The 23,782-nt window shown below is 39.4% G+C and overlaps 2 protein-coding genes across 2 annotated transcripts; one reads left to right on the top strand and one right to left on the bottom strand.

The window, feature by feature from the left end:
* LOC107627232 (protein FAR1-RELATED SEQUENCE 5-like) lies at positions 14,568-16,263 on the bottom strand. The gene is made up of 4 exons (XM_016330085.1): positions 16,210-16,263; positions 15,881-16,111; positions 15,157-15,688; positions 14,568-15,082 (listed from the first exon to the last, which is right to left on the bottom strand). The coding sequence occupies exons 1-4, from the start codon at positions 16,261-16,263 to the stop codon at positions 14,568-14,570; spliced, it is 1,332 nt and encodes a 443-aa protein (XP_016185571.1).
* LOC107627231 (putative receptor protein kinase ZmPK1) lies at positions 16,321-18,295 on the top strand. The gene is made up of 2 exons (XM_021116914.1): positions 16,321-16,336; positions 16,860-18,295. Exons 1-2 carry the CDS (start codon positions 16,321-16,323, stop codon positions 18,263-18,265), a joined length of 1,422 nt encoding a protein of 473 aa, XP_020972573.1. The 3' UTR covers positions 18,266-18,295.

The following is a 23,782-nucleotide window of genomic DNA, read 5'->3' as shown; positions in this document are numbered from 1 at the left end:
CACACTCTTCTTTTTGCTTTGGACCTTGACTTTAACCGCTCAGTCTCAAGTTTTCACTTGACACCTTCACACCACAAGCACATGGTTAGGGACAGCTTGGTTCAGCCGCTTAGACCAGGATTTTATTCCTTTAGGCCCTCCTATCCACTGATGCTCAAAGCCTTGGATCCTTTTTATAACCCTTACTTTTTGGTTTTAAGGGCTATTGGCTTTTTGCTCTTGCCTTTTGGTTTTAAGAGCTTTGGCTTTTTCTGCTTGCTTTTTTTTTCTACAAGCTTTTGTTCTTTGCTGCTTTTTCTTGCTTCAAGAATCATTTTTATGATTTTTCAGATTATCAATAACATGTCTCATGTTCATCATTCTTTCAAGAGCCAACATATTTAACAATCTTAAACATCAAATTCAAAAGACATATGCACTGTTCAAGCATTCATTCAGAAGACAGAAAGTATTGCCACCACATGTAAATAATTAGAATGTTCTTATTAAAAACTCAAAAATTATTGCCTCTTTATTCTAAAGAAATTCTTCTATTTTATTCATGTTTGATGATGATGAGAAAATTAAATTATATCTTAATTGGAGATAAAATCAAAAAAAAATATAGATACTAATTACTACTATATGACTCCTAAGGTAAAACTAGAATAAGAACAGTTATCACAGAGTTAAGGCTAAGATTGGAATTTAACAACCTTTGTTCTGGGGAGTGGATGTTCCTCTAATCTGTGGGGTGCTTGGTCCTTCAAGAGATAATTTATGGCGCTTCAATTCCCTTAAGTCACGCCCTTGCTCCTCCTGTTCTTTCATTATTTGTTCCATAGCTTCTTGCATCTTGGTAACTGATGTTTCAAGATACTCCCAGTATTCCGATTGAGGGATTTCTGGGAGAAATTCCTGTGTTTTCTTCTTGATGGGGTCATCCTGTGCTTGTTTTTCCATTGATGCTTTGGTGATTGGTCGCTCTATTGAGATATACTCAGTTATTCCCATCCTTACTCCAGCGTCCTTGCAGAGAATAGAAATCAAGCTTGGATAAGCCAACCTGGCATCTTTGGAATTTTTGTTTGCAATTTTGTAAAATTCAGTTGAAATCAGTTGATGAACTTCCACTTCTTTTCCCATCATGATGCAATGGATCATCACTGCTCTTCTAATAGTGACTTCAGAACGGTTGCTAGTGGGCAGCAGAGAATGCCCAATGAAGTCCATCCATCCTCTGGCGACTGGCTTGAGATCTTCTCTTTTGAGTTGATTTGGAACACCCTTCGTGCTGGTGGTCCACCTGGCTCCAAGGATGCATATGTCCTCCAGAATCTTATCCAGACCCTTGTCTGTTCTCATCATTCTCCTATTGAAGGAGTCTGGATCATCTTTCAGCTGAGGTAGCTTTAAGATCTCCCTGATCTTGTCAAGGTGGGTATGAACAATCTTTCCTCTGACCAAGGTCCGATAGTCATAGATAGCAGATCCAGATAGTTTTTGCCTGTCTGTATGCCACATATTAGCATAGAACTCCTGGACCATATTTCTTCCCACTTTCGTTTCAAGATTGGCTAGGATCTCCCAGTTCCTGATTCGAATTTGCTCCTGGATCTCCGGATATTCGTGTTCTTTCAAATCGACTCTAACTTCTGGGATCACTGATCTTAGACCCATTATTTTGTAATAATGGTCTGAATATTCTTTAGTTAAGAACTTCCCTTGATTCCAAAGTGGTTTTGGAACACCCTCTTTCTTGCCTCTTGGAGTGGGTTGTTTTCCTTTAGGAGCCATGATCTTAGTGATCACGGATAAGCACACCAAACTTAGAGGTTTACTTGTCCTCAAGCAAAAGAAAAGAAAGGAGAGGGAGAGAAGGAGAGCTAGGTGCAATTGTGGATGGAAGGGGAGGGAGGTCGAACCCATATTTAAAGGGAGAGGGGGGTTTTCGAAAATAGGGAGAAAGATAAGATAGAAGATATGATTTTTTTTTTAAAATAAGTATGATAAGAAAAGATATAGTTTAAATTTGAAAAGATATGAAAGATATTTGAAAAAGATAAAATTGGAGTTTTGAAAAAGATATTGATTAGTTGAAAAGATTTTTGAATAAAAAAAGATAGATCTGTTTTGAAAATTTTGAAAAAGAGTTGAATTGGATTGGAAAAAAGTATTTGTGCTTATGGATTAAGATACATTTAATATTTTTAAAGAAGGGATTTTAGAAATTAGGGATTTTAGAAATCAGGGTTTGTAACATATTTATGCAAGAAATCATGAATTGAAACATGAAAATTAAGATTAAAATGAAAAATATGAAGAAAAAATGAATTTACCTCCTCCCCACCATCCTGGCGTTTGAACGCCCAAACGCTGCATGTTTTGGGCGTTCAATGCCCAAATGCTGCTTCTCCTGGGCGTTCAACGCCCAGCTGCTGCTTATTTCTGGCGTTGAACGCCAGGAAGTCCTTTGTTACTGGGCATTTTTCTGAATGCCCATATAGCTATCCTTACTGGCGTTCAACGCCCAATGGATGCTTCTGTTGGGCGTTGGACGCCCAAAACAGACTTTTACTGGCATTTTCTTGCCAGTAAGCTCTTTTTCTCTGTTTTGCATGCAGAATCCTTCTGTAACCCTGTGAACTTATACAATTGACTCTTTACCTTAGGATCAATGAACTTTATATAAACAAATGCAATCAAGAATAGGGCAAAATGCTTAGAGGATGAGGCATGGCGTAACCATGAGGCAGATTACCAGCTCTTTGGCAACTGTCATAGTTACGTACAAACTCTCGGGAATCTTTATAGAGTGTGGGCCAATAGAAGCCACATTAGAGGACCTTGGTGGCTGTTCGCTCACCTCCGAAATGGCCTCCATATTGTGATCCATGGAAATGCCATAGGATCCTCTATGCTTCTTCTCTAGGCACACATCTCCGGATTATTCCGTCTGCACATCTCTTAAAGAGATAGGGTTCATCCCAAGTAGTACTTTGCATCAGTAATTAATTTTTTCTTTTGTTGCCTGTTGTACTCTTTGGGTATGAACCTTGCAGCTTTATAGTTTGTAATGTCTGCAAACCATGGTGTTTCCTGAATGGCAAATAAATGCTCATCTGGAAAAGTCTCAGAGATCTCAGGAGAGTGGAGGGACGTCCCTTCTACTGGCTCTATCCGGGACAGATGATCAGCCACTTGGTTCTCTGTCCCTTTTCTGTCTCTTATTTCTATATCAAACTCTTGCAGAAGCAACACCCATCTTATGAGCCTGGGTTTTGAATCTTGCTTTGTGAGTAGATATTTGAGAGCAGCATGGTCAGTATACACAATCACCTTTGATCCTACCAAGTATAATCTAAACTTGTCAATGGCATAAACCACTGCAAGCAATTCTTTTTCTGTGGTTGTGTAATTTTTCTGGGCATCATTTAAAATGCGACTAGCATAATAAATGACGTGCAGAAGCTTGTCATGCCTCTACCCCAGCACTGCACCAATGGCGTGATCACTGGCATCACACATTAGCTCAAATGGTAATGTCCAGTCTGGTGCAGAAATAACTGGTGCTGTGACCAGCTTGGCTTTCAGCATTTCAAATGCCTGCAGACACTTTGTGTCAAACACAAATGGTGTGTCAGCAGCTAGCAGATTGCTCAGAGGTTTTGCGATTTTTGAAAAATCCTTTATAAACCTCCCCTATAGAATCCTGCATGCCCCAGAAAGCTTCTGATTGCCTTAACATTGGCAGGTGGTGGTAATTTTTTAATTACCTCTATTTTTGCTTGATCCACCTCTATTCCCTTGTTTGAAATTTTATGCCCAAGGACAATCCTTTCAGTCACCATAAAGTGACATTTTTCCCAGTTTAAAACCAGGTTGGTCTCTTGGCATCTTTTCAGAACTAGTTTCAGGTGATCAAGACAGGAGCTGAATGAGTCTCCATATACTGAGAAGTCATCCATGAAGACTTCTAGAAATTTTTCCACCATATCAGAGAAAATAGAGAGCATGCATCTCTGGAAGGTTGCAGGCGCATTACACAGCCCAAATGGCATTCTTCTATAAGCAAACCCTCCAGATGGACATGTGAATGCTGTTTTCTCTTGATCCTGGGGATCTACTGCAATCTGGTTATAGCCTGAGTAACCATCCAAAGAGCAGTAATAATCATGACCTGCCAGTCTTTCTAGCATCTGGTCTATGAATGGTAAAGGAAAATGATCCTTTCTGGTGGCTGTATTGAGCCTTCTGTAGTCAATACACATGCGCCACCCTGTAACTGTTCTTGTCAGAACCAGTTCATTCGGGTATTTAATGGAACCATCAGCAAGTTGGAGACATATCCGGGTTGGTTTAACTTCTTCAGTTAAACCAAGCTTTCTGACGGTGGATGCAGGTATTAGATTGATACTTGCCCCAAGATCACATAAAGCTGTCTTGGTGCAATTCCCTTCTAACATGCATGGTATCAGAAAACTTCCAGGATCTTTAAGCTTTTCAGGAAAGCTTTTCAGAATGACTACACTGCATTCTTCAGTGAGGAGAACTCTTTCAGTTTCTCTCCAATCCTTCTTATGACTCAAGATCTCTTTCATGAACTTGGCATAAGAAGGTATTTGCTCAAGTGCCTCTGCAAATGGAATCTTTATTTCAAGAGTCCTGAGATCATCTGCAAAGCGAGCAAATTGCTTATCCTGCTCCTCTTGGCGGAGTTTTTGAGGATAAGGTATCTTGGCTTTATATTCCCCAACCTTAGTTGCTGTAAGTTTATTTCCTACAGAAGTGGTTGAGGAAGCCTTTTTAGATGGGTTGTCATCAGCACTTGTGTGTGTCTGATCCCTCACTGGCAATTGAATGCCAGAGTTAGGAGCTGGAGTGGCGTTAGACGCCAGCTTCCCAGTTCTTCCTGGCGTCTGAACGCCAGAACTGTGCTCTTTTTGGGCGTTCAACGCCAGATCCTTGCTTGTTTCTGGCGTTGAACGCCAGTCCTGAGCATGGTCTGGGCGTTCAGCGCCAGCCTTCCACCAAATTTCTGGTGTTTTAGCGCCAGAATTATTTTTCCCTGGGCTCTTACTGTCCTCTGGTAGATTTTGGGTGGTTTGCTCATTTCTTGGCTTCTTGCTGCCTTGAGGTGGGGTATTTAATGTTTTCCCACTTCTTAATTGGACTGTTTGGCATTCTTCTGTTATTTGTCTTGACAGCTGCTGCTTTGTTTGCTTCAATTGTTCTTCCATATTTATATTAGCCATCCTTGTCTCTTGTAGTCTATTTTTGAATTCGGCTAACTGCTGTGTTAGAAAATCCAATTGCTGATTGAATTCAGCAGCTTGTTTTACAGAACTGAATTCAGCAGTTACTGTTTTGGCCTCTTCTTTCATGGAAGGGTCACTGTTTAGGTACAGATGCTGATTTCTGGCAACTGTATCAATGAGCTCTTGAGCTTCTTCAATTGTCTTTTTCATGTGGATAGATCCACCAGCTGAGCAATCTAGAGATATCTGAGCTCTTTCTGCAAGACCATAATAGAAGATGTCTAACTGAACCCACTCTGAAAACATTTCAGAGGGGCATTTTCGTAGCATCTCTCTGTATCTCTCCCAGGCATCATAAAGAGATTCATTATCTCCTTGTTTAAAGCCTTGGATGTCCAGCCTAAGCTGTGTCATCCTTTTTGGAGGAAAGTATTGATTCAGGAATTTTTCTGTCAGCTGTTTCCATGCCCTTATGCTAGCCTTGGGCTGGTTATTCAACCACCTCTTGGCTTGGTCTTTTACAGCAAATGGAAACAGTAATAATCTGTAAACATCCTGATCTACTTCCTTATCATATATTGTGTCAGCAATTTGTAAGAACTATGCCAGAAACTCTGTAGGTTCTTCCTGTGGAAGACCGGAATACTGGCAGCTTTGCTGCACCATGATAATGAGCTGAGGATTCAACTCAAAGTTACTGACTCCAATGGAGGGTATACAGATACTACTCCCATATGAAGCAGTAGAGGGGTTAGCATATGACCCCAGAGTCCTCCTGGACTGTTCATTTCCACTTAAATCCATGATGGAGAAAGGGAGATGATAAAAATTTTATTTTTATTTATTTATTTATTTATTTAATTATTTTGAAAATAAAATAAATTAAAATAGAATAAATAAAAATAGGTGATGATTTTCGAAAAAAAATGAGGGGAGAGAAAGTGGTTAGGAAGTTTTGAAAAAGATATGATTTGGAAAAGATTTTAAAAAAAAAATTTGAATTTTAAAAAAATAAGTTTCGAAAATTTGTTTTAAAATAGAGAGAAAAGATATTTTTGAATTTAAAGAGGAAAGAGAAAAACAATAAGATAGCACAAGATTTAAAATTTTTAGATCTAATGCTCCTTGTTTTCGAAAATTTTGGAGGGAAAACACCAAGGAACACCAAACTTAAAAATTTTAAGATCAAGACACAAGGAAAACTCAAGAACACTTTGAAGACTCACAAGAACACAAGAACATGAAGAAAGAACACCAAACTTAAAATTTTTCGAAAACCAAAATATAATTTTCAAAAAACAAAGGAAAATCAACAATAAGCACACCAAACTTAAAGTTTGGCACAAGATTTAATAGAAAATTTATTTTTGAAAAATTTTTGAAACGAAAATAAAAGACTCTGACCCAAAAGACAAAAATTTCCTAATCTAAGCAACAAGATTCACCGTTAGTTGTTCAAACTCAAACAATCCCCGGCAACGGCACCAAAAACTTGGTGCACGAATTATAAATCACACTTTTTACAACTCGTACCACTAACCAGCAAGTGCACTGGGTCGTCCAAGTAATACCTTACGTGAGTAAGGGTCGATCCCACGGAGATTGTTGGCTTGAAGCAAGCTATGGTTATCTTGTAACTCTCAGTCAGGAAAACAATAAAACAATTCACTTATCAAATTTGATTGTAAGGAATAACAGAGCATGAAATAAATACTTGTTATGCAGTAATGGAGAATGTGTTGGAGTTTTGGAGATGCTTTGTCTTCTGAATCTCTGCTTTCCTCTGTCTTCTTGTTCACGTACGCACGATGAGATACAAAATAAATCTCTAAAATTTGTTTAAATACTAAACTAGTAACCTAGGTTTACAGAAAATGAGTAAACTATGATGGATGGTGCAGAAATCCACTTCTGGGGCCCACTTGGTGTGTGCTGGGGCTGAAACTAAAGCTTCTCACGTGCATAGGGCTGTTTTGGGCGTTTCAACGCCAGCTTTGGATCCATTTCTGGCGTTGAACTCCAACTTTTGACTTGTTTCTGGCGCTGGACGCCAGAATGCAGCATGGAACTGGTGTTGAACTCCAGTTTACGTCATCTATTCTAGAGCAAAGCATGGACTATTATATATTGCTGGAAAGCCCTAGATGTCTACTTTCCAACGCAATTGAAAGCGCACCATTTGGATTTTTGTAGCTCCAGAAATTCCATTTTGAGTGTCAAGGTCAGACCAATCAAGGATGGATGGAGCCAAGAGGATCTAATCAACCCTTTAGGCAACAACACCCTCCAAGATATCACAGACAACGAACATTCTACAATGCATACCCAGCTGATAGATATGGTGGACAACCTTGTGACTACCAACAAGTCCCACCCCGTGCCTATAGACCATCCTCTCAACATAACCTCGAACCACCACACTCACAAGCTTCTTTTCACCATTCGCCACCGTATGATCCTTTCTTACCCCAGTTCCAATCCAATCACCCCCAAGCACCACCACTTCCCTATGTTTCATATCCAAATCCACCACCCCAAGAATCAGAGGTTCGCCTCAAGGCAACAGTAAATAAACTTCAAACAACCATTCGACAACTGGAGCAAGCAGTAATTCAATTAGCTTCTAGACGCGCGAACATTCAAGGACCAACCACAACCCCATGTGGACAATCTAATGAAGAGCGTAGCATGAAGGAAATATTAGAAACTTCAGTGGACAAGACAGAGCATGAATTCATACTAGAACAAGTAGAAGAAGCTGTCATTGTACAAGAAGAAGAGTTGGTTGAAGATCTAGGAGATGCTGAACCTCCATGGGAATCCAGAGCTGAGGAGAACTCCGTCAAGGACGTTACAGTTGATGCTAAAGAGGATATTGCACAATCCCCAAGGCAAGTCGTTTATGAAGAACTAGACGGAATAACCCAGGACACAAATTCCCTTGATGATGATAGTCACAAGTCTAGCTCTCTTAGTGATGAACTTGCATCCACAAGTGAATTCTCTGAGATCGAAGAATCTTCCCCAATTGAATACGAAGATGATGCAGAGGTAGATTTCTCTCAACCTCCAATCTATGACTCAAGTGATGAGGAAGATATAAAAGACTTTGACCAGGACTCAGATGCATTTGAAGAACCTTACAAGGAAGTGGAGGAATTCACAGAAGAGCACAAGGGAGAAGAACTTACAGAACCACCAGAAACACCTACCCCAAGGCCATTCCCGCCTAATACAAGCTTCAAGTGGGTACAATCCTTAACCTTTAACTTTACTTATTCACTTGAATATGGTTTACTTGAAACAGATGGCCAGCTTAGAGCTCTCTGCGGCTTTAAGAGTAAGAGGGAAATGGCTCGTGTTCAGAGCTGGTGTACAAGGTTCAATAAGGTTTCACGCTTCAACTTGAAGTGCACGGATTGGTATCAAGCCCAATTGAATGGATCTCGGAAAACGTTTGGTCACTATGGTGAGAATATACTTTCTAAACCGCCCGAATGGAAAAATATAGATCAAGACGGAGGCGGATTTAAGAACAAGGCTTGGGATCATGGATTCTATTCTGACATTCGTCACCCCGGGAGCCTGACAATCTGTTTGAAGCTGCTCAGAAGCTTTACATGCCTAGTTTGGGACTCCGGAGGCTATTGGCATTCCAAGCATTGGTGGAGATTTCTGGATGAATTTAAACACAAGCCACCATAACAGGAAGCCCTTCCAATGTCCAACTTAAGAACTTTAACTAAAAGTGCTAGGTGGGAGACAACCCACCATGGTATGATCGTTCCGCTTGCAATTTTAATTTTATTTTGTTTTGTTTGTTTTTGAATTTTATTTTTATTTTATTGAACCTGGAATCATGCATAGCATTCACATTAAGCATTGCATTCTGCATACTGCATAAAAAAAAGGTGCGCGACGCGACCGCATGCCCCATGCGATCGCGTCAAATGGCGAACTACACTTCCCACGCGACCGCGTCATCCACGCGGCCGCGTGACCTGGAGATCGGCGTAAACATCCAACGTCCAGAAAATTAGGCTGGAATCGTGCGGCCACTGTGCGTCTAGCACAAAATGGCCCACGCGATCGCATGCCCCATGCGATCGTATCACTTGCACACAATCAATCCCACGTGACCGCGTCAGTGACGTGACCGCGTCGCATGGATTGCACGAACACCCCCAAGGAGACAGAGAGTTGCACTGAAACGATGCTGGATTCGTGCGTTTAGCACAAATTCCAGCGACGCGATCGCATACCCCACGCGATCGCGTCATTTACTCTTTTTGCCCTCCGCGCGATCGCGTCACCCACGCGATCACGTCAACTACCTTTTTCGCTCCAGCCACGCGACCGCGTGCTCCACATGGCCGCGTGGATTCAAAAATATAACCCCCCCAGTCACGCGAAACCCCATCAGTCGCGACACCCCCCCAACTCTTCCACCACCTCTTTCCCCCCTCCCTTCCCCTACCCCCATCACCCTCTCTTCCCCCTGCCCCGAACAGCCGCGCCGCCGTGCCCACCACCGCCAGCCGCCGTGCCCACCACCGGACGCCACCATCATCACCACCCTCAGCCACCTTTCTGCCTATTCTCATTATTCAGCCTTCCAGGATGTCAGATTCCCAGAGAAAGGGAAAAGGCAAGGCCACTACTGGCAAAAAGAAAAGAGGATAAGCCTCCGTGTCTATCATCGACCTCATGCATGATGCCTCCTTGCGGGAGAAAGCCTTTACCCCGCAGGAAAAGGCCGACCAGCTACTTCCCGCCAATGACTCAATAAAGTTTGCAAACCGATACTGTGAGCTGAAGTATGCCGTGTTTGCAAACTCCAGGAACCTATACCTGGAGCGGACTTTGAAGATCCCAGAAGAACTCCAGCAATATACCTCTGATCAGATCAAACAAAGAGGCTGGTTCTTTCTGAAGAGACCTCTAACTGAGGTTAATGCATCTTGGGTTAGGGAATTCTACTGCAACTACTTCAAAACTTCCCTAGATGTAGTGAACCTCAGAGGGAAGCAGATTCTGGTTACTGAGGAGGCAATAGAAGAGGATCTGAAACTTCTGCCTAAGACTGATCAGACAGATAGCTATCAAAAAGCTGAGGAGGATATGCGCTTTATGCGTTTTGACTGGGATGCAGTCAAGGCCCGGATTGCCCTTGACCCGTCAGTTCCTTGGATCATGGGTCAGAACACCACCATGCCGAAAGGGATCAAGTGGATTTACCTGAACGATGAGGCTCGGCTATGGCATCAGATATTCAGCAACTACATTATGCCGAGTACTCACGAGACTGAGATACCAGCCGCTATGATCACCCTCCTATGGTGTGTGATGGAGGGTAAGGACCTATACCTGCCATGCTATATCCGGCACTACATGGCCAGGGTCCACGTCCACGGCACTCTTCCCTTTCCCTATCTGGTTACACAGCTGGGCCGTCGAGCTGACGTGCCATGGGAGGATGCTGATGAGAGGCCACCTGCTGCGGAATGCAAAAAGATTATCCCGCACAGCAGGAACTTTCTGGCCTTGGGCCACAGACCTCCATTCCTGACTGCCACTGCTGATGATACAGTTACACCATCTGACGGTCCCTCTTCCTCCACTGCTGCACCACCTACCCCTGCCACCACCACTGCACATTCACCTGCCACAGAGCCTGTCTATCATCTGGTGCACCGCTTGTTTCGACGACTTGACTAAATGGAGCGTCGCAACAAGCGACGCTATGAGCACCTGAAGCTGATGATACGATCCGGTGACATCCCTTCCGAGCCTGACACACCATCTGAGGCATCCGAGGAGGAGGCGGATGCGCCCGAGGCAGAGACCCATCCCCATGGAGAGGCAGAGCAGGCAGACACCGAGCAGGCTGCACCACAGGCAGCGGTCCCACATCAGATCCAGGCTGTAGATCCTGAGATCCCCATTCAGACAGCCCCTCCTCTACAGCAGTCAGACCCCCAGCCAGCCACCACAGAGACACCAACTACCATCCCTTCTAGTGATGACACCCATTCACACCCTGCTTGAGTGAGCATCAGGGACGATGCTTCATTTTAAGTGTGGGGAGATCGCCATCTCTGGCGTATTATCTTGGTGAACCACTACAGACTCTTTTATTTCTTTTATTTTGGATATTTTTCTGTATTTTTTTCTTTATTTTTATTTTTATTTTCTGAGTACTTATACACTACTACTGTTTATGTATTTTTACTCTATTTCTGCATTTTGCATTTTTAGTTCATATTTTAGCCACTTAGTTGTAATTCTAACTTATTAGTTATAGAAATTGTGGATGGATTAGTATAGTTTACCCTTTTTAGCATAAGATAACTCAGAATAGATTGAAAAGAAAAAGGAAGTAAACTAGAGACTTTAACAGAATCAAAACAACCCACACCTTGTATATATAGCATTACATGTTAGTTAACAACACTTCATCAAGGAGAAACACTAGAACTTTAAAGCCATTCAATATAAGTTTTATATTGAGAATAATGAGAATTTTTAACTAAACCTGCATGACATACATAAGTGATAAATGATTTTTGAGCTAGAGAACACATAGCCTGTGAGTTTTGAGCTTAATTGTATGGTTACATTTAAACCATAATTTTTATTCCTGTGTGTTCCACCCTTCTTTTATATTCTAATGTTCTTTACTTTGCTTTAATCTATATGTCCAATTATAGAATATAGAATATAGAATATAGATACATACCAAAAGAGTGATTGAGGCCATTATTTAATTTTAGCTCACTTATCCCAAAAATAACCTACCTTTCACATCACCCTTGTTAGCCCCCTTGAGCCTTTAAATCCCCTTTTATTCTATTAGCCACACTACTAGCCTTAAGCAGAAAAACAAAAAGTTGAATCCTTGGTTAGCTTAAGATAGAAAATTATGAATAGTTTAAATGTGGGAAACCTATTGGGAACATGGATGATAAAAACAAAAGGTAGAAGAGTTAAAAAGAATAAAATAACTCAAACTAAGAAATGTTTGGGAAGCATGCTCATGAGAAATCAAAGTGATTAAATTACCATGTGCATTAAAAAAATAAAAAAAATAAAAATAAAAATTTCAGTATTTAATAAAGGGAACACAAAAGAATTCTCCAAATGCAAAAATAAAAAGCAATGCACATGGAATAAGAACAAAGGTTGAAACATGAGCATGTAACATCCAAAAGTGGGAAAAATATGGGAAAATAGGTAAAGAAGTTTTGTTTTACTAAGTATGTATGTTAGGTGAGATCTTAGTCTAATTAAGGATTCACTTATTAGCTCACTTAGCCTTATACATATATCTTTACCTTTACCTTGGCCCCATTACAACCTTAATTAAAGACCTCATGATTTTTGGTATGACTGTATTCTATAATTGTTGATTGGTTAGATGAAGAACAAAGTTATAGAAAGGAAGAATAAAAAGAGGAATAGAGTGATTAACCCAATAAACACTGAGTGACTAGAGAGTAAACACAAATCCAGTGAGGGTTCAATAGCTCATTAACATTTATCTCTGTTTGAATTATCTAATTGTCTTGCAAGTTCATAAAATGCTTTTTTCTCCCATCTCAATTGTAAAAGTGCTTTACGATTATCTAAGGCTTGGCTATATATATATATACATATATGAATTCTTGAGAATGTGAATTAATTCAGCTACATGCAAGCTTTATATACAAGAGAGCGAATAAAAAAAGTAGAATTGCATGATGCATCATTCATTTAGGTAGTTGCATTTAGATTAGATTGCATTGCATGACATTCCATCACTTTAACCTTACTTATTACCTTGGATTTAGCATGAGGACATGCTATTGTTTAAGTGTGGGGAGGTTGATAAACCCATATTTTATGATATATTTTGTGCTTAATTTGAGTGATTTATTCAATCCTTCACCCACTTATTCATATTAATTGCATGGTTTTACTTCTCCTTCCTTATTATGTGATGTATGTGAAAAACATGTTTCCTATACTTTAAAATTAATTATTTTAATTACCTTTCTTTCCATTCGATGCCGTGATTAGTGTGTTGAGTAGTTTCAGATCTTCTAAGGCAGGAATGACTCAAAGGATGGAAAGAAAACATACAAAAATGGAAGGAAAGCACAAAACGGAGTCCTTGAAGAAACTAGGCATCTACGCGATCGCATGGATGACGCGATCGCGTGCCAAGCGCGAATCAACAACGACGCGGCCGCATGACTAACGCGACCGCGCACCTTAAGCAGAACGAATATGACGCGGTCGCATGATTGACGCGACCGCATGGCAAGGAAAAGCTTCGAACGACGCGACCGCGTGACCCATGCGGATGCGTGACAGAGGCCACGCACTAGAAATTGCAGAAAACGCTCCCAGCGATTTCTGAAACCCTTTTTGGCCCAAATCCAAGTCCAGAAGGCATAGACCAGAGGTTATGAAGTGAGGGAATACATCAATTCAAGGAGAGCTCGCCAATTTCCACTTTCCATGAATTAGATTTAGTTTAGAGAGAGATTCTCTCTCTCTCTCTTTAGGATTAGGATTTAGATTTAGGATTTTTATTCACTTTCAGGATTATCTCTTTTGATCAGGTTCAATATTCCTTTTATTTACTTTTGCAAGCTGCTTTATGAATCCTTTCATGTTACAGATTACTCTTTTATTAATGATTATTTGAGGTATTTCAGTTTAATATTGATTACTCTTATTCATGCTATTGTTACTTTTACTCTGAAGATATTTTCATTCCAAGTAGATTTATTTTTCTCCTTTTGGTCTTGGTTAAGAAATCAGTAACTCAAAAGTTATCCAATTCAACAGCATAATTGATAATTGTTATCTTTGTTAATTGAATTGAACTTCCATAATCCCAATCTTTTCTTAGAAAATAAATAGGATTCGAAGATCAAACCAATTAATCCCTTGACCTTCCTTTATCTTAGTAAAGGTTAATAAAGTGGAATTAGGATTCAACCATCATCATCATTGATAAGGATAGCTAGGATATGACCTCTAATTTCTCATACCTTACCAAGAGTTTGCTTTACAATATTTATCTATTTTCAATTGCCATTTAATTTACTTGTCATTAAATTACTCGTTCCTCATTCTTGAAACCCCAATTTTACAATCTCCATAACCAATAATAAGAACATACTTCCCTGCAGTTCCTTGAGAAGATGACCCGAGGTTTGAATACTCGGTTATCAATTTAAAAAGGGGTTTGTTACTTGTGACAACCAAAACGTTTGCACAAAAGGGATTTTTGTTGGTTTGGAAACTATATCTACAACGCGACTGTTTTTATGATATTCTTTACTGGCAAAAATCTCGCTCATCAATCTCTTTCCACCTTATATGGTCGACACATCGATTAAAGTGTTGAATGAACTCAACCAGATTGTACCTTGAATTGACATACTTTGCAATGATTGAGTTTAATCCATCGCACCGAGAAGTAGTCCGAAAACTAGCAAAAAACTTCCCTCTTATATGTGCAGTTGCCCATGAATGTCTCTTTTTATACATATCTAGGACCCAATTCTTGTTTTCGACACCAAATCCCTCAACCATTTCAAACCACTTTTGACGAAATACATCAATTTCATAGTCGCCTAGTATACACTTTTTAAACATGGAGGTAAACTGGGGCTTGCCAATGTTACTTGTTGCATTGCGAATCAGATGCCATGCACATAATCTATGATGTGCATTAGGAAACTCTTTCTCAATGGCAAACTTCATTGATAGATCACCATCCGTGATAACCGAAACAGGTGCTTTCCCATTCATTGCCACCTTCAGTTGTTGTAGCAACCACCTGTATGTGTCTTTTTCCTCATCGCAAATTAAAGCAGCAGCAAAGATAATTGTGTTGATTGTGATGATTGACACCAGAAAATACCACCAAATGGACACATATATTTATTCCTCTTATAGGTAGCATCAAAAGCCAGCACATCGCTGAATAATGAGTAATCTGCCCTACTGAGACCATCGTACCAGAATAAATTACGCAAAGTACCATCAGCATCCATGTGATGATTAAAATAGAGAGAAGGGTCATTTGTTGCTTGATCTTCTAGATACTTCAAAGCTGCATATGCATCACCGGGTAATTGGTGCCTCTCCTTTGCTATTTTTTTGTACATGTCCCTTTGCGTGAAAGAGAGATACTCGTAGCCACCTTCCTGATTTGCTAATGCCTGATATATCTGCCCAACACTAATCCCACCCTTTTTCATGTTAATCATGTGGCCAATATCAACCTCGGACATGAATCTATGCCCACGAAGCAATCCAGTCAACCGAAGATCCAGAAGCAGATGATTGTGTTCATCAGAAAAATAAGAAATAAACCAACGACTACTAGGTGCATCTAGACGAATCTCCATCATTTCACTGCAGCCACACCTTGGCTCGGGAGTAGGTTTTCTCTTAAAGTTTCCAATCACATAATTATTTTACGGTCTAAATCCTTCGCGATGACATACAAAATTCTTCAACTTAAGTATGCCCGCACAACTCTTCCTAGTCCTGTTCTTCCGAGCACTAAAGCCTCTTGTCCTTCCATATCTATTGTAGAACTCAAATGCAATTTCGACATTAGAAAAGTGAAAATGACATACATCTTCATCCCTGATGTTCCAAAATTCAATCATCCCAATGTCTTCGAGTGAGTCAATGTTATACCCTTCATCGAAGCCGTGATAATCGAACATTGGTTCCACATTTGTGTTGTCCTCATCCATATAATCCACGTCAACTTCCTCATGTTTTTCTTCCTCCTGCTCATACTGATCATATGATATATGCTCGCTATTAACCCCTTCATGAGAAAATTCATGACCCATAACTTCCTAAACACCAATACACAATTCAAAATGAAACTAAAGTTTGTATAAATTGCCAAACATGATAAGAACAAATAATTTTAAAATAGAGACCAAATAGTAACAGTAGAAGTGGAACCATTGAACTTGATATCGTCCGCACATCGAGTACCAGCCATCAAAAATCACAATCTTTTAAAATTAAAATCAATCCAATAGTGTCAATCTTAGGAATCATGGAATTGGACACAAGTTTCATTTATTGTATTAAGGGAGAAAATGAAGAAGCATGAATCCAAAATCTAATAGTGGAACTTGAAGAGTAAAAACAGAAACACAATAACAATTGGCAATGCCAGTTATACATGCGGTGGGTGCAAAGGACAAAAAATAATAAAGAGTATATATCCTCTATCTTTCAATCTATCTATATTTCTGATCCCATGTCACAAATTTCCCGCCGCTCGCGACCACTGAAGAACACATTGTTTCCCCTTTGAGAACCCCACGAAGTTTGCTTGGCTACCACCTCAGTCCATAGAAACAAATTGCTCGCAAGATTAGATATGCATATGCCCTTTAATGAAAGGACCCCATTTTAAACACACTGCTTTCTTTGAGTTGATTGATTGTAGCCCCCTTCCATAGCCCTTCACTACGTTCACTTTGGACAACTAGGCAATCCTTTCAAGTTGCACAACATACGTGCCTTCCACCTTCTCGGCTTATATATAATTAACTATCAAGAATTAAAAATTAAAAAAATAACAACTAGCCCCTCTTTCCCACTCAGGTGCTAATAGTGTTTGCAGATTTGATCTTAAAAAGGGAAGGAAGTGCTCATGTGTTCCTGGATACAAAGTAAAGAATCAAAGTGATTGGTCTTATGGGTGTGAATCCATATTTGCTGCTACATCTAATGAAAGGAAGGTAACTTTCTTGGAACTGGGCCAAGTTGAGTTCTATGGCTATGACGCTTATTACTTGCCAAATTTTACCTACACTCATTGTGAAAGTTTGTGCTTGAATAATTCTAATTGCAAAGGATTTCAATATTCATACGACAACGGTGCGAGCCTGTTCAAGTGCTATACAAAAACACAATTGCTCAATAGACATTTTCCAGGAGCCGCAGGAACTATAACCTACTTGAAAGTGCCCAAAGGGAAGAGCTTTCCCACCAGCTATGAAGACTCTGTCATCAGAAACAGTGATTGTTCTGTGAAAATTCATAGAGAGTATTCAAAAAAGCATGTAAGCCATTTTGTGAGCTTCCTTTTGTGGTTTGCCACTGCAATTGGAGTTCTTGAAATGGCTTGTGTCTTTGTTGTTTTGTTCTTAATCAAGAGCAAGCAGAATTCTAGCATAGATCCACATGGCCATCATCTTGCAACAGTGGGATTTAGAAAATTTAGCTATTCTGAGCTAAAAAAGGCGACAAAAGAATTCAGCCAAGAGATTAGAAGGGGTGCAGGAGGCATTGTATACAAAGCTATTTTGTCTAATCAAAGAATTGCTGCTATAAAGAAACTCAATAATGCTATGCAAGGAGAAGGTGAATTCCTTGCTGAAGTGAGCATCATTGGAAGGCTCAACCACATGAACTTGATTGAAATGTGGGGTTATTGTGCTGAGGGAAAGCATCGGCTATTGGTGTATGAGTACATGGAAAATGGTTCTTTGGCAGATAACCTCTCATCCAATACACTCGATCAGAGCAAGAGGTATAACATCGCTCTCAAAACAGCAAGAGGTTTGGAATATTTACATGAAGAATGCTTGGAACGGATTTTGCATTGTGATATAAAACCTCAAAATATTCTCCTGGATTCAAATTATCAACCCAAGGTTGCAGATTTTGGATTGTCCAAGTTATTGAACAGGGATGTTCTCAATAACGATCGCAATTTCTCAATGATAAGAGAAACTAGAGGGTATATGGCGCCTGAGTGGGTTTTCAAACTAGCAATTATTAGAGCCAAAGGTGAAGAACCTGGAATCAAAGGCAAATCGACCAATATGGGATACAAAATCATGGACAAGACCATGTTCTTGTTGAACACTCGCCGATTGAAACATGGTTTTTGTTCCGTGTTACTCTGCCGAGGTTACAACTACCATATGAATAAGCCAATAAAACACCGAAAGCTAATAAATATAGTAACATGTAGAGAGAGTTGACATGAGAAATACCACCATTACCACCACCAACAATAACCACAACATGTGTTAACCATTTACAACATAAAAAGTGTGTGTGTGGAGGTCAAAGTCAGAGAGAGGGTCAAAGAGATTGAAGAAGTAATAGTGCAAAGAACAAAGAAGAAAACATACGAAATGATGAATTGAAAAGGCATAATGATTAACTAACCTCCAAGCGTTGAGGCAAAGTCTTGCGCGAAGGCGGCAGAAGCAGGTTGCGCGGTGGCAGAAGCAGGGAGCGGCGGCGGAAGTAGGGCGCGGTGGCGGCAGCAGGTTGCAGCGGTGGCGGAGGCGTGTTGCGGCGGCGAGGATATGCGAACGAGATTTGCAGCAGAGAAAGAGGATGAGAATGGCAGGGATTGAAATTGGATGAAAAACCTAGCTGCTTCTTTTCTCTGAATGCCTCTGAATCTGAAATAAAAAAAAAGAAAAAAGTTAAAAAACCAAAAATTTGAGGGATCAAAATCTAATTAGTAATTTTAAAAAAAATGAGATATATTTTATAATTATTTTGATGAAAGTTTATCGTACTCCTACAAAAAAGTAGGAGTAAGGAATGCATGATCTAATAATTGTATTAGGGTTAAGTTCAATTTTGGTCCCTAACGTAGGGGTCAAAAATTTGTTTTGTCCCTAAGTTTTTTTTAAACAAAATCGTCCCCGAAGTTGACACTTGTACTAAAATGGTCCGACGGATAATTATGCCCCTGAGTTCGTTACTCTCCTTAACTGTTTGTTAATTAATGATAATAATAATAATATTAATAATGATAATATTAATAATAAAAGGGAACACTGTGGGAGAAGGAGGAGAAGATGTTGGGTCGAAGGCTGTGAGGAAGAAAGCTATGCTAGGGTTCGACGAAGTGGAGGACGGGGATAGAGACGCCGATTGGATGGCTTCCCAGGGTTCAAGATCGGACAGAATTCGAACACCTGTGAAGGAGATGGTATGTGGGCATGGGGAGAGGCCGATTCTGCAAACCTCAACGACGAAGGATAACCCAGGCCGACGATTTTGGGGTTGTGTCTACTATGAGGTATTTTGTTGGCCTGTAATTTCTAAGATTGAGGTTTTCTATCTGGGTTTCCTTCATCTTATGAGTTCTGGGTGGTGATAGGTTCAGGATGGCTGTGATTTCTTTAGGTGGGCAGACCCAGAAGCTGGAGGAGCGCTGCGGGATTCTGAGATTGCAAGATGCAGGAAAAAGATTACAACGTTGAAGACAAGGTTGAAGGATGTCGAATGAAAGCTGAGGATTGTAGCTGCTTTAGGGGTAGTTGGGTGGATTGGGTTTCTCTATTTGTTGCTGCATAATCCACACAGTTGGAGGTAACCATATGGAATACATCTAATCAGGAGATGATTAGAACATCATTTGTAGGATTTTTGTGTGTTGTTTTGGTTATTTGATACTGTTACTTTTATTGCTACAATGATGTAATGTGATGTATCCCCTGTGAAGATGTTTTAATGAATGAATGAAAAGTGTTGAAGTAGTGAAAATGTGTTGTGCAAATTTCCAACCATGAAGCAGTGAAAATGTGTTGAAAACATGTAAAGAACAATTATGTGCACCAGGATAAAACATTAAGCAATGATTCTTAAAACAGTGACAATAAAGTTCACAACAGCATCCATAAGCCAAAATGGCCAATTACAGAGTTGTCGTTAGTACTTAAACAGAAAAAACACAGACCAACATAGTTCATAAACAAACTTAAAATTTGTCCACCACATGGAACAAATAACAAAATAACAAAATACCAACATAACATTGTTTCAGACTTAATGAAATAGCATAACAGCCAAAACACATAACTAATCCTCTTCAAAGATTGCCCCATGCACTAGGAGGCAATTTTGCCATTAGCTTGAGTTTCTGCATTGGGATATGAGGTGCACCAGTCTGGATAATAGAGAAATGCCTCTTCCTCTGAATTAGTTGACTGTGTGAGGGCTTCTTGCTAGTGGAGGAAGCTGCTGCACTGCTCTTTTGAGGCAAAAGGTTGGGATGAAGGAGCTTTAGGGTTGGACTGAGGTGGTGCAGGTCCGGCTACATTTTTGGTCTGAATCTTGGGCTGGGTTGAATTATCAGTGGACCTAGCTGCCATTTTCCTGGGCCTGGTTACTGGTTTGCTGGGCTGAGTAGTTGCTGTGTTGGAATGACTTGTAGCAGGGCTGGGTTGAGAGCATGATTTCTTGCTAAGTCTCCCTCTTTGCACTGTTTGGCCAGGGGGTTGTGAACCTGCAACCTTAGTACCTCTTCTTGGCAGCTTGGCAGCTTGCTGAGATGCAGGTAGGACCTGTGACAGAAACAAAAACATAAGGAACATTTTTTAGCACAAGTAAATATAACCCAACCTGAACACTATACCAGAATGGAATGGAAGATACCTTCTTCTTAGGCTTTGTGCAGCCTGATTTCTTGTGACCTAGAGCACCACAGTTAGAACACCTCTATGTTTAGCCCCTACGGGAGAGGTGAGTTTGGCATCTGTTATCATCATTCCCAGGTCCTCGCTTCCTCTTCTTGACTGGCCGGTGACTTGGTGAAGAACGAATGATTGATGGTTTAGAATTCAGAATAAATTCCCGTTGCAAGTATAGTTTCTAAACCAAGCAATCATCCTTTCTTACAAACGTTTTGGTTGTCACAAGTAACAAACCCAATAAAATTTATAAACCGAAGTATTCAAACCTCGGGTCATCTTCTCAAGGAATTGCAGGGAGGTGTTCTTATTATTAGTTATGGAAAACAGTGTTTTTAGGTTTTAAAAGGTTTGAACAAGGAAAATAAATTGCATGAATTAATAAATTAATATCTAATAAAACTCTTGGCAAGGTATGAAAATTTGGAAGTCCTATCCTAGTTATTCTTATGAGAATTGAGTTTAATCCCACTTAGTTAACCTTTACGAAAGCAAGGGAAAGTCAAGTGGACTAATTAGTTAGATCCCCAAGTCCTAGCCAACTCCTAAGGAAAGACTAGAGTTAGTGGAATTCAATTCAATTAGCAAAAATAACAATTAACAATCACGATAAGTTTGATAACTCAAGAGCCTCCAGTTAATCAATTAAAGCCAAGAATATAAAAAGCTAAATAAGAATCATAAATTTGAAATACCTCAATTTATATCAAATAAAGAAAATCCTAACATGAATGGTTCATGAGCCAATTTGGCAACATAAGTAATTAAATAAAAGCATTAAAGTATCTGAAAGTAAAAGAGAAATATAAAGTAAAAGGAATATTGAACCTGAGAGGGAGTTGAAATAATAAGAATTCCTAATTCCTTTAAGAGGAATCCTAATCCTAAAACCTAAGAGAGAGGAGAGAACCTCTCTCTCTAAAAACTACATCTAAATTATGAAAAGTGAATAATCGGAAAGACCTCTTTGAATTGATGCATTCCCCCATTTTATAACCTCTAATCTGTATTTTCTGGACTTGGATCTGGGCCAAAAGGGCTTCAGAAGTTGCTGGGGGTGTTTTCTGCAGTTTCTGCTGCGTGGCGTCTGTCACGCGTCTGCGTGGGTCACGCGGTCGCGTCATCTGGGAGTTTTCCTTATCACGCGTTCACTTCGGTCACGCGTCCGCGTCGTTTTGCGTTCTGCTCAAGGCACGCGTCCGCGTCAGTCACGCGTTCGCGTCGCTGCCTTTTCGCGGTGGGCACGTGGGCGCTTCGTCCATGCATTTGCGTTGCTGCCCTTTTTCTTCAAAACTCTATTTTTGTGCTTTCCTTCCATTTTTGTATGTTTCCTATTCATCCTTTAAGTCATTCCTACCCTATAAAGCCTGAAAGCACTCAACACACAAATCACGGCATCGAATGGTAATAAAGGATGATTAATTTTAATATTTCTAAAGCATAGAAAACATGTTTTTCACATATATCACATAATAAGGAAGGGAAAATAAAACCATGCAAATTACATGAATAAGTGGGTGAAGGATTGAATAAATCACTTAAATTGAGCACAAAATACATCATAAAATATGGGTTTATCAACCTCCCCACACTTAAACAATAGCATGTCCTCATGCTAAATCCAAGATAAAGAATAAGGTAAGGTTAAAGTGGTGGAATCTCATGCAATGCATTCTATTCTAAATGCAAACTACCTAAATGGGTCATGCAATTCTAGTTATTATTCACTTGTATATAAAACTTACATGTAGTTAAATTAATTCATATCCTCAAGGAATCATATATGCATAGCCAAACCCTAGATAATGTTAAAGCACTTTTACAATTGAGATGGGTAAAAGTATTTCACAAACTTGCAAGACAATTAACAATTAAGCAGAGATATATGGTGATGAGCTATTGAACCCTCACTGGATTTTGTGTTTACTCTCCAGTCACTCAGTGTTTATTGGGTTAATCACTCTATTCTTCTTTCTATTCTTGCTTTCTAAAACTTTGTTCTTCATCTAACCAATCAACAAATATGGAATACAGACATACAAAAATTATGAGGTCTTTTTCAAGGTTATAATGGGGCCAAGGTAAAGGTAAGGGTATATGTATAAGGCTAAGTGAGCTAATAAGTGAATCCTTGATTAGTCTAAGATCTCACCTAACATACACACTTTATATAATTTTAGAGTTCCTTTACCTAATTACCCAAATTTTTCCCACTTTGTATTGCAAGCTCATGCATTAATTTTAATTTTTGAAATTTTGTCCCATGTGCATTGACTCTTTTTATTTTGCATTTGGGAAATTTTTGTATCCCCTTATTTAAATACTAAAAATATTAATTTTTTTTTATCAATGCACATGGTAATTTAATTATTTTGATTTCACATGAGCGTGCTTCCCAATTTTTTTTTGTTTTTGAAACAACTTGTTCTTTTTAAATCCCTACTTTGTTTCTATCATCCCATGTTCCCATAAAATTCTCCACTCTGAAATTGTACACAATATCTATCTTAAGCTAACCAAGGATTCAACTTGGAATTTTTATTTTGTTTTTCTGCTTAAGGCTAGTAATGTGGTTATAGAAAAAGAGGGAATTAAAAAGCTCAAGGGGGCTAACAAGGGTGATGTAAAAGTTAGGCTAATTAGGGATAAGTGAGGGAAAATTCAAATTATGGCCTCAATCATCTCTTGGTATGTATCTATATTCTATATTGGACATATAGATTAAAACAAAGTAAAGAACATCAGAATGAAAAAGAAGGGCAAAACACACAGGAATGAAATTTATGGTTTGAATGTAACCATACAATTAAGCTCAAAACTCATAGGCTGTGTGTTCTCTAACTCAAAAATCATATATCAGTTATACATGTCATACAAGTAGAATTCAAGAGTTCCCATTATTCTCAATGTAAATATTAGGGTGGCTTTTAAAATCTTAGTGTTCCTCCTTGATGAAATGTTGTTAACTAACTAACTTGTAATGCTATATATACAAGGTGTGTGGATTGTTTTAATTTACTAAAGTTTCTAGTTTACTTCCTTTTATTTTCAATTGAACCAAAC

The sequence above is a fragment of the Arachis ipaensis genome, chromosome B02 (assembly GCF_000816755.2).
Source record: "Arachis ipaensis cultivar K30076 chromosome B02, Araip1.1, whole genome shotgun sequence".
NCBI lineage: Eukaryota > Viridiplantae > Streptophyta > Magnoliopsida > Fabales > Fabaceae > Arachis > Arachis ipaensis.
This window is presented reverse-complemented; position numbering and strand designations above follow the sequence as displayed.

Excerpts from the sequence above, each read along its gene's own strand:
- LOC107627232 (XM_016330085.1), bottom strand. The coding sequence starts at position 16,263 with ATGGCTGGTACTCGATGTGCGGACGATATCAAGTTCAATGGTTCCACT. Across the intron at positions 16,112-16,209 it reads TCAATGGTTCCACTTCTACT|GAAGTTATGGGTCATGAATT; the intron begins GTTACTATTTGG and ends ATTGGTGTTTAG. Across the intron at positions 15,689-15,880 it reads GGAACATCAGGGATGAAGAT|AGAAAACCTACTCCCGAGCC; the intron begins GTATGTCATTTT and ends GGAAACTTTAAG.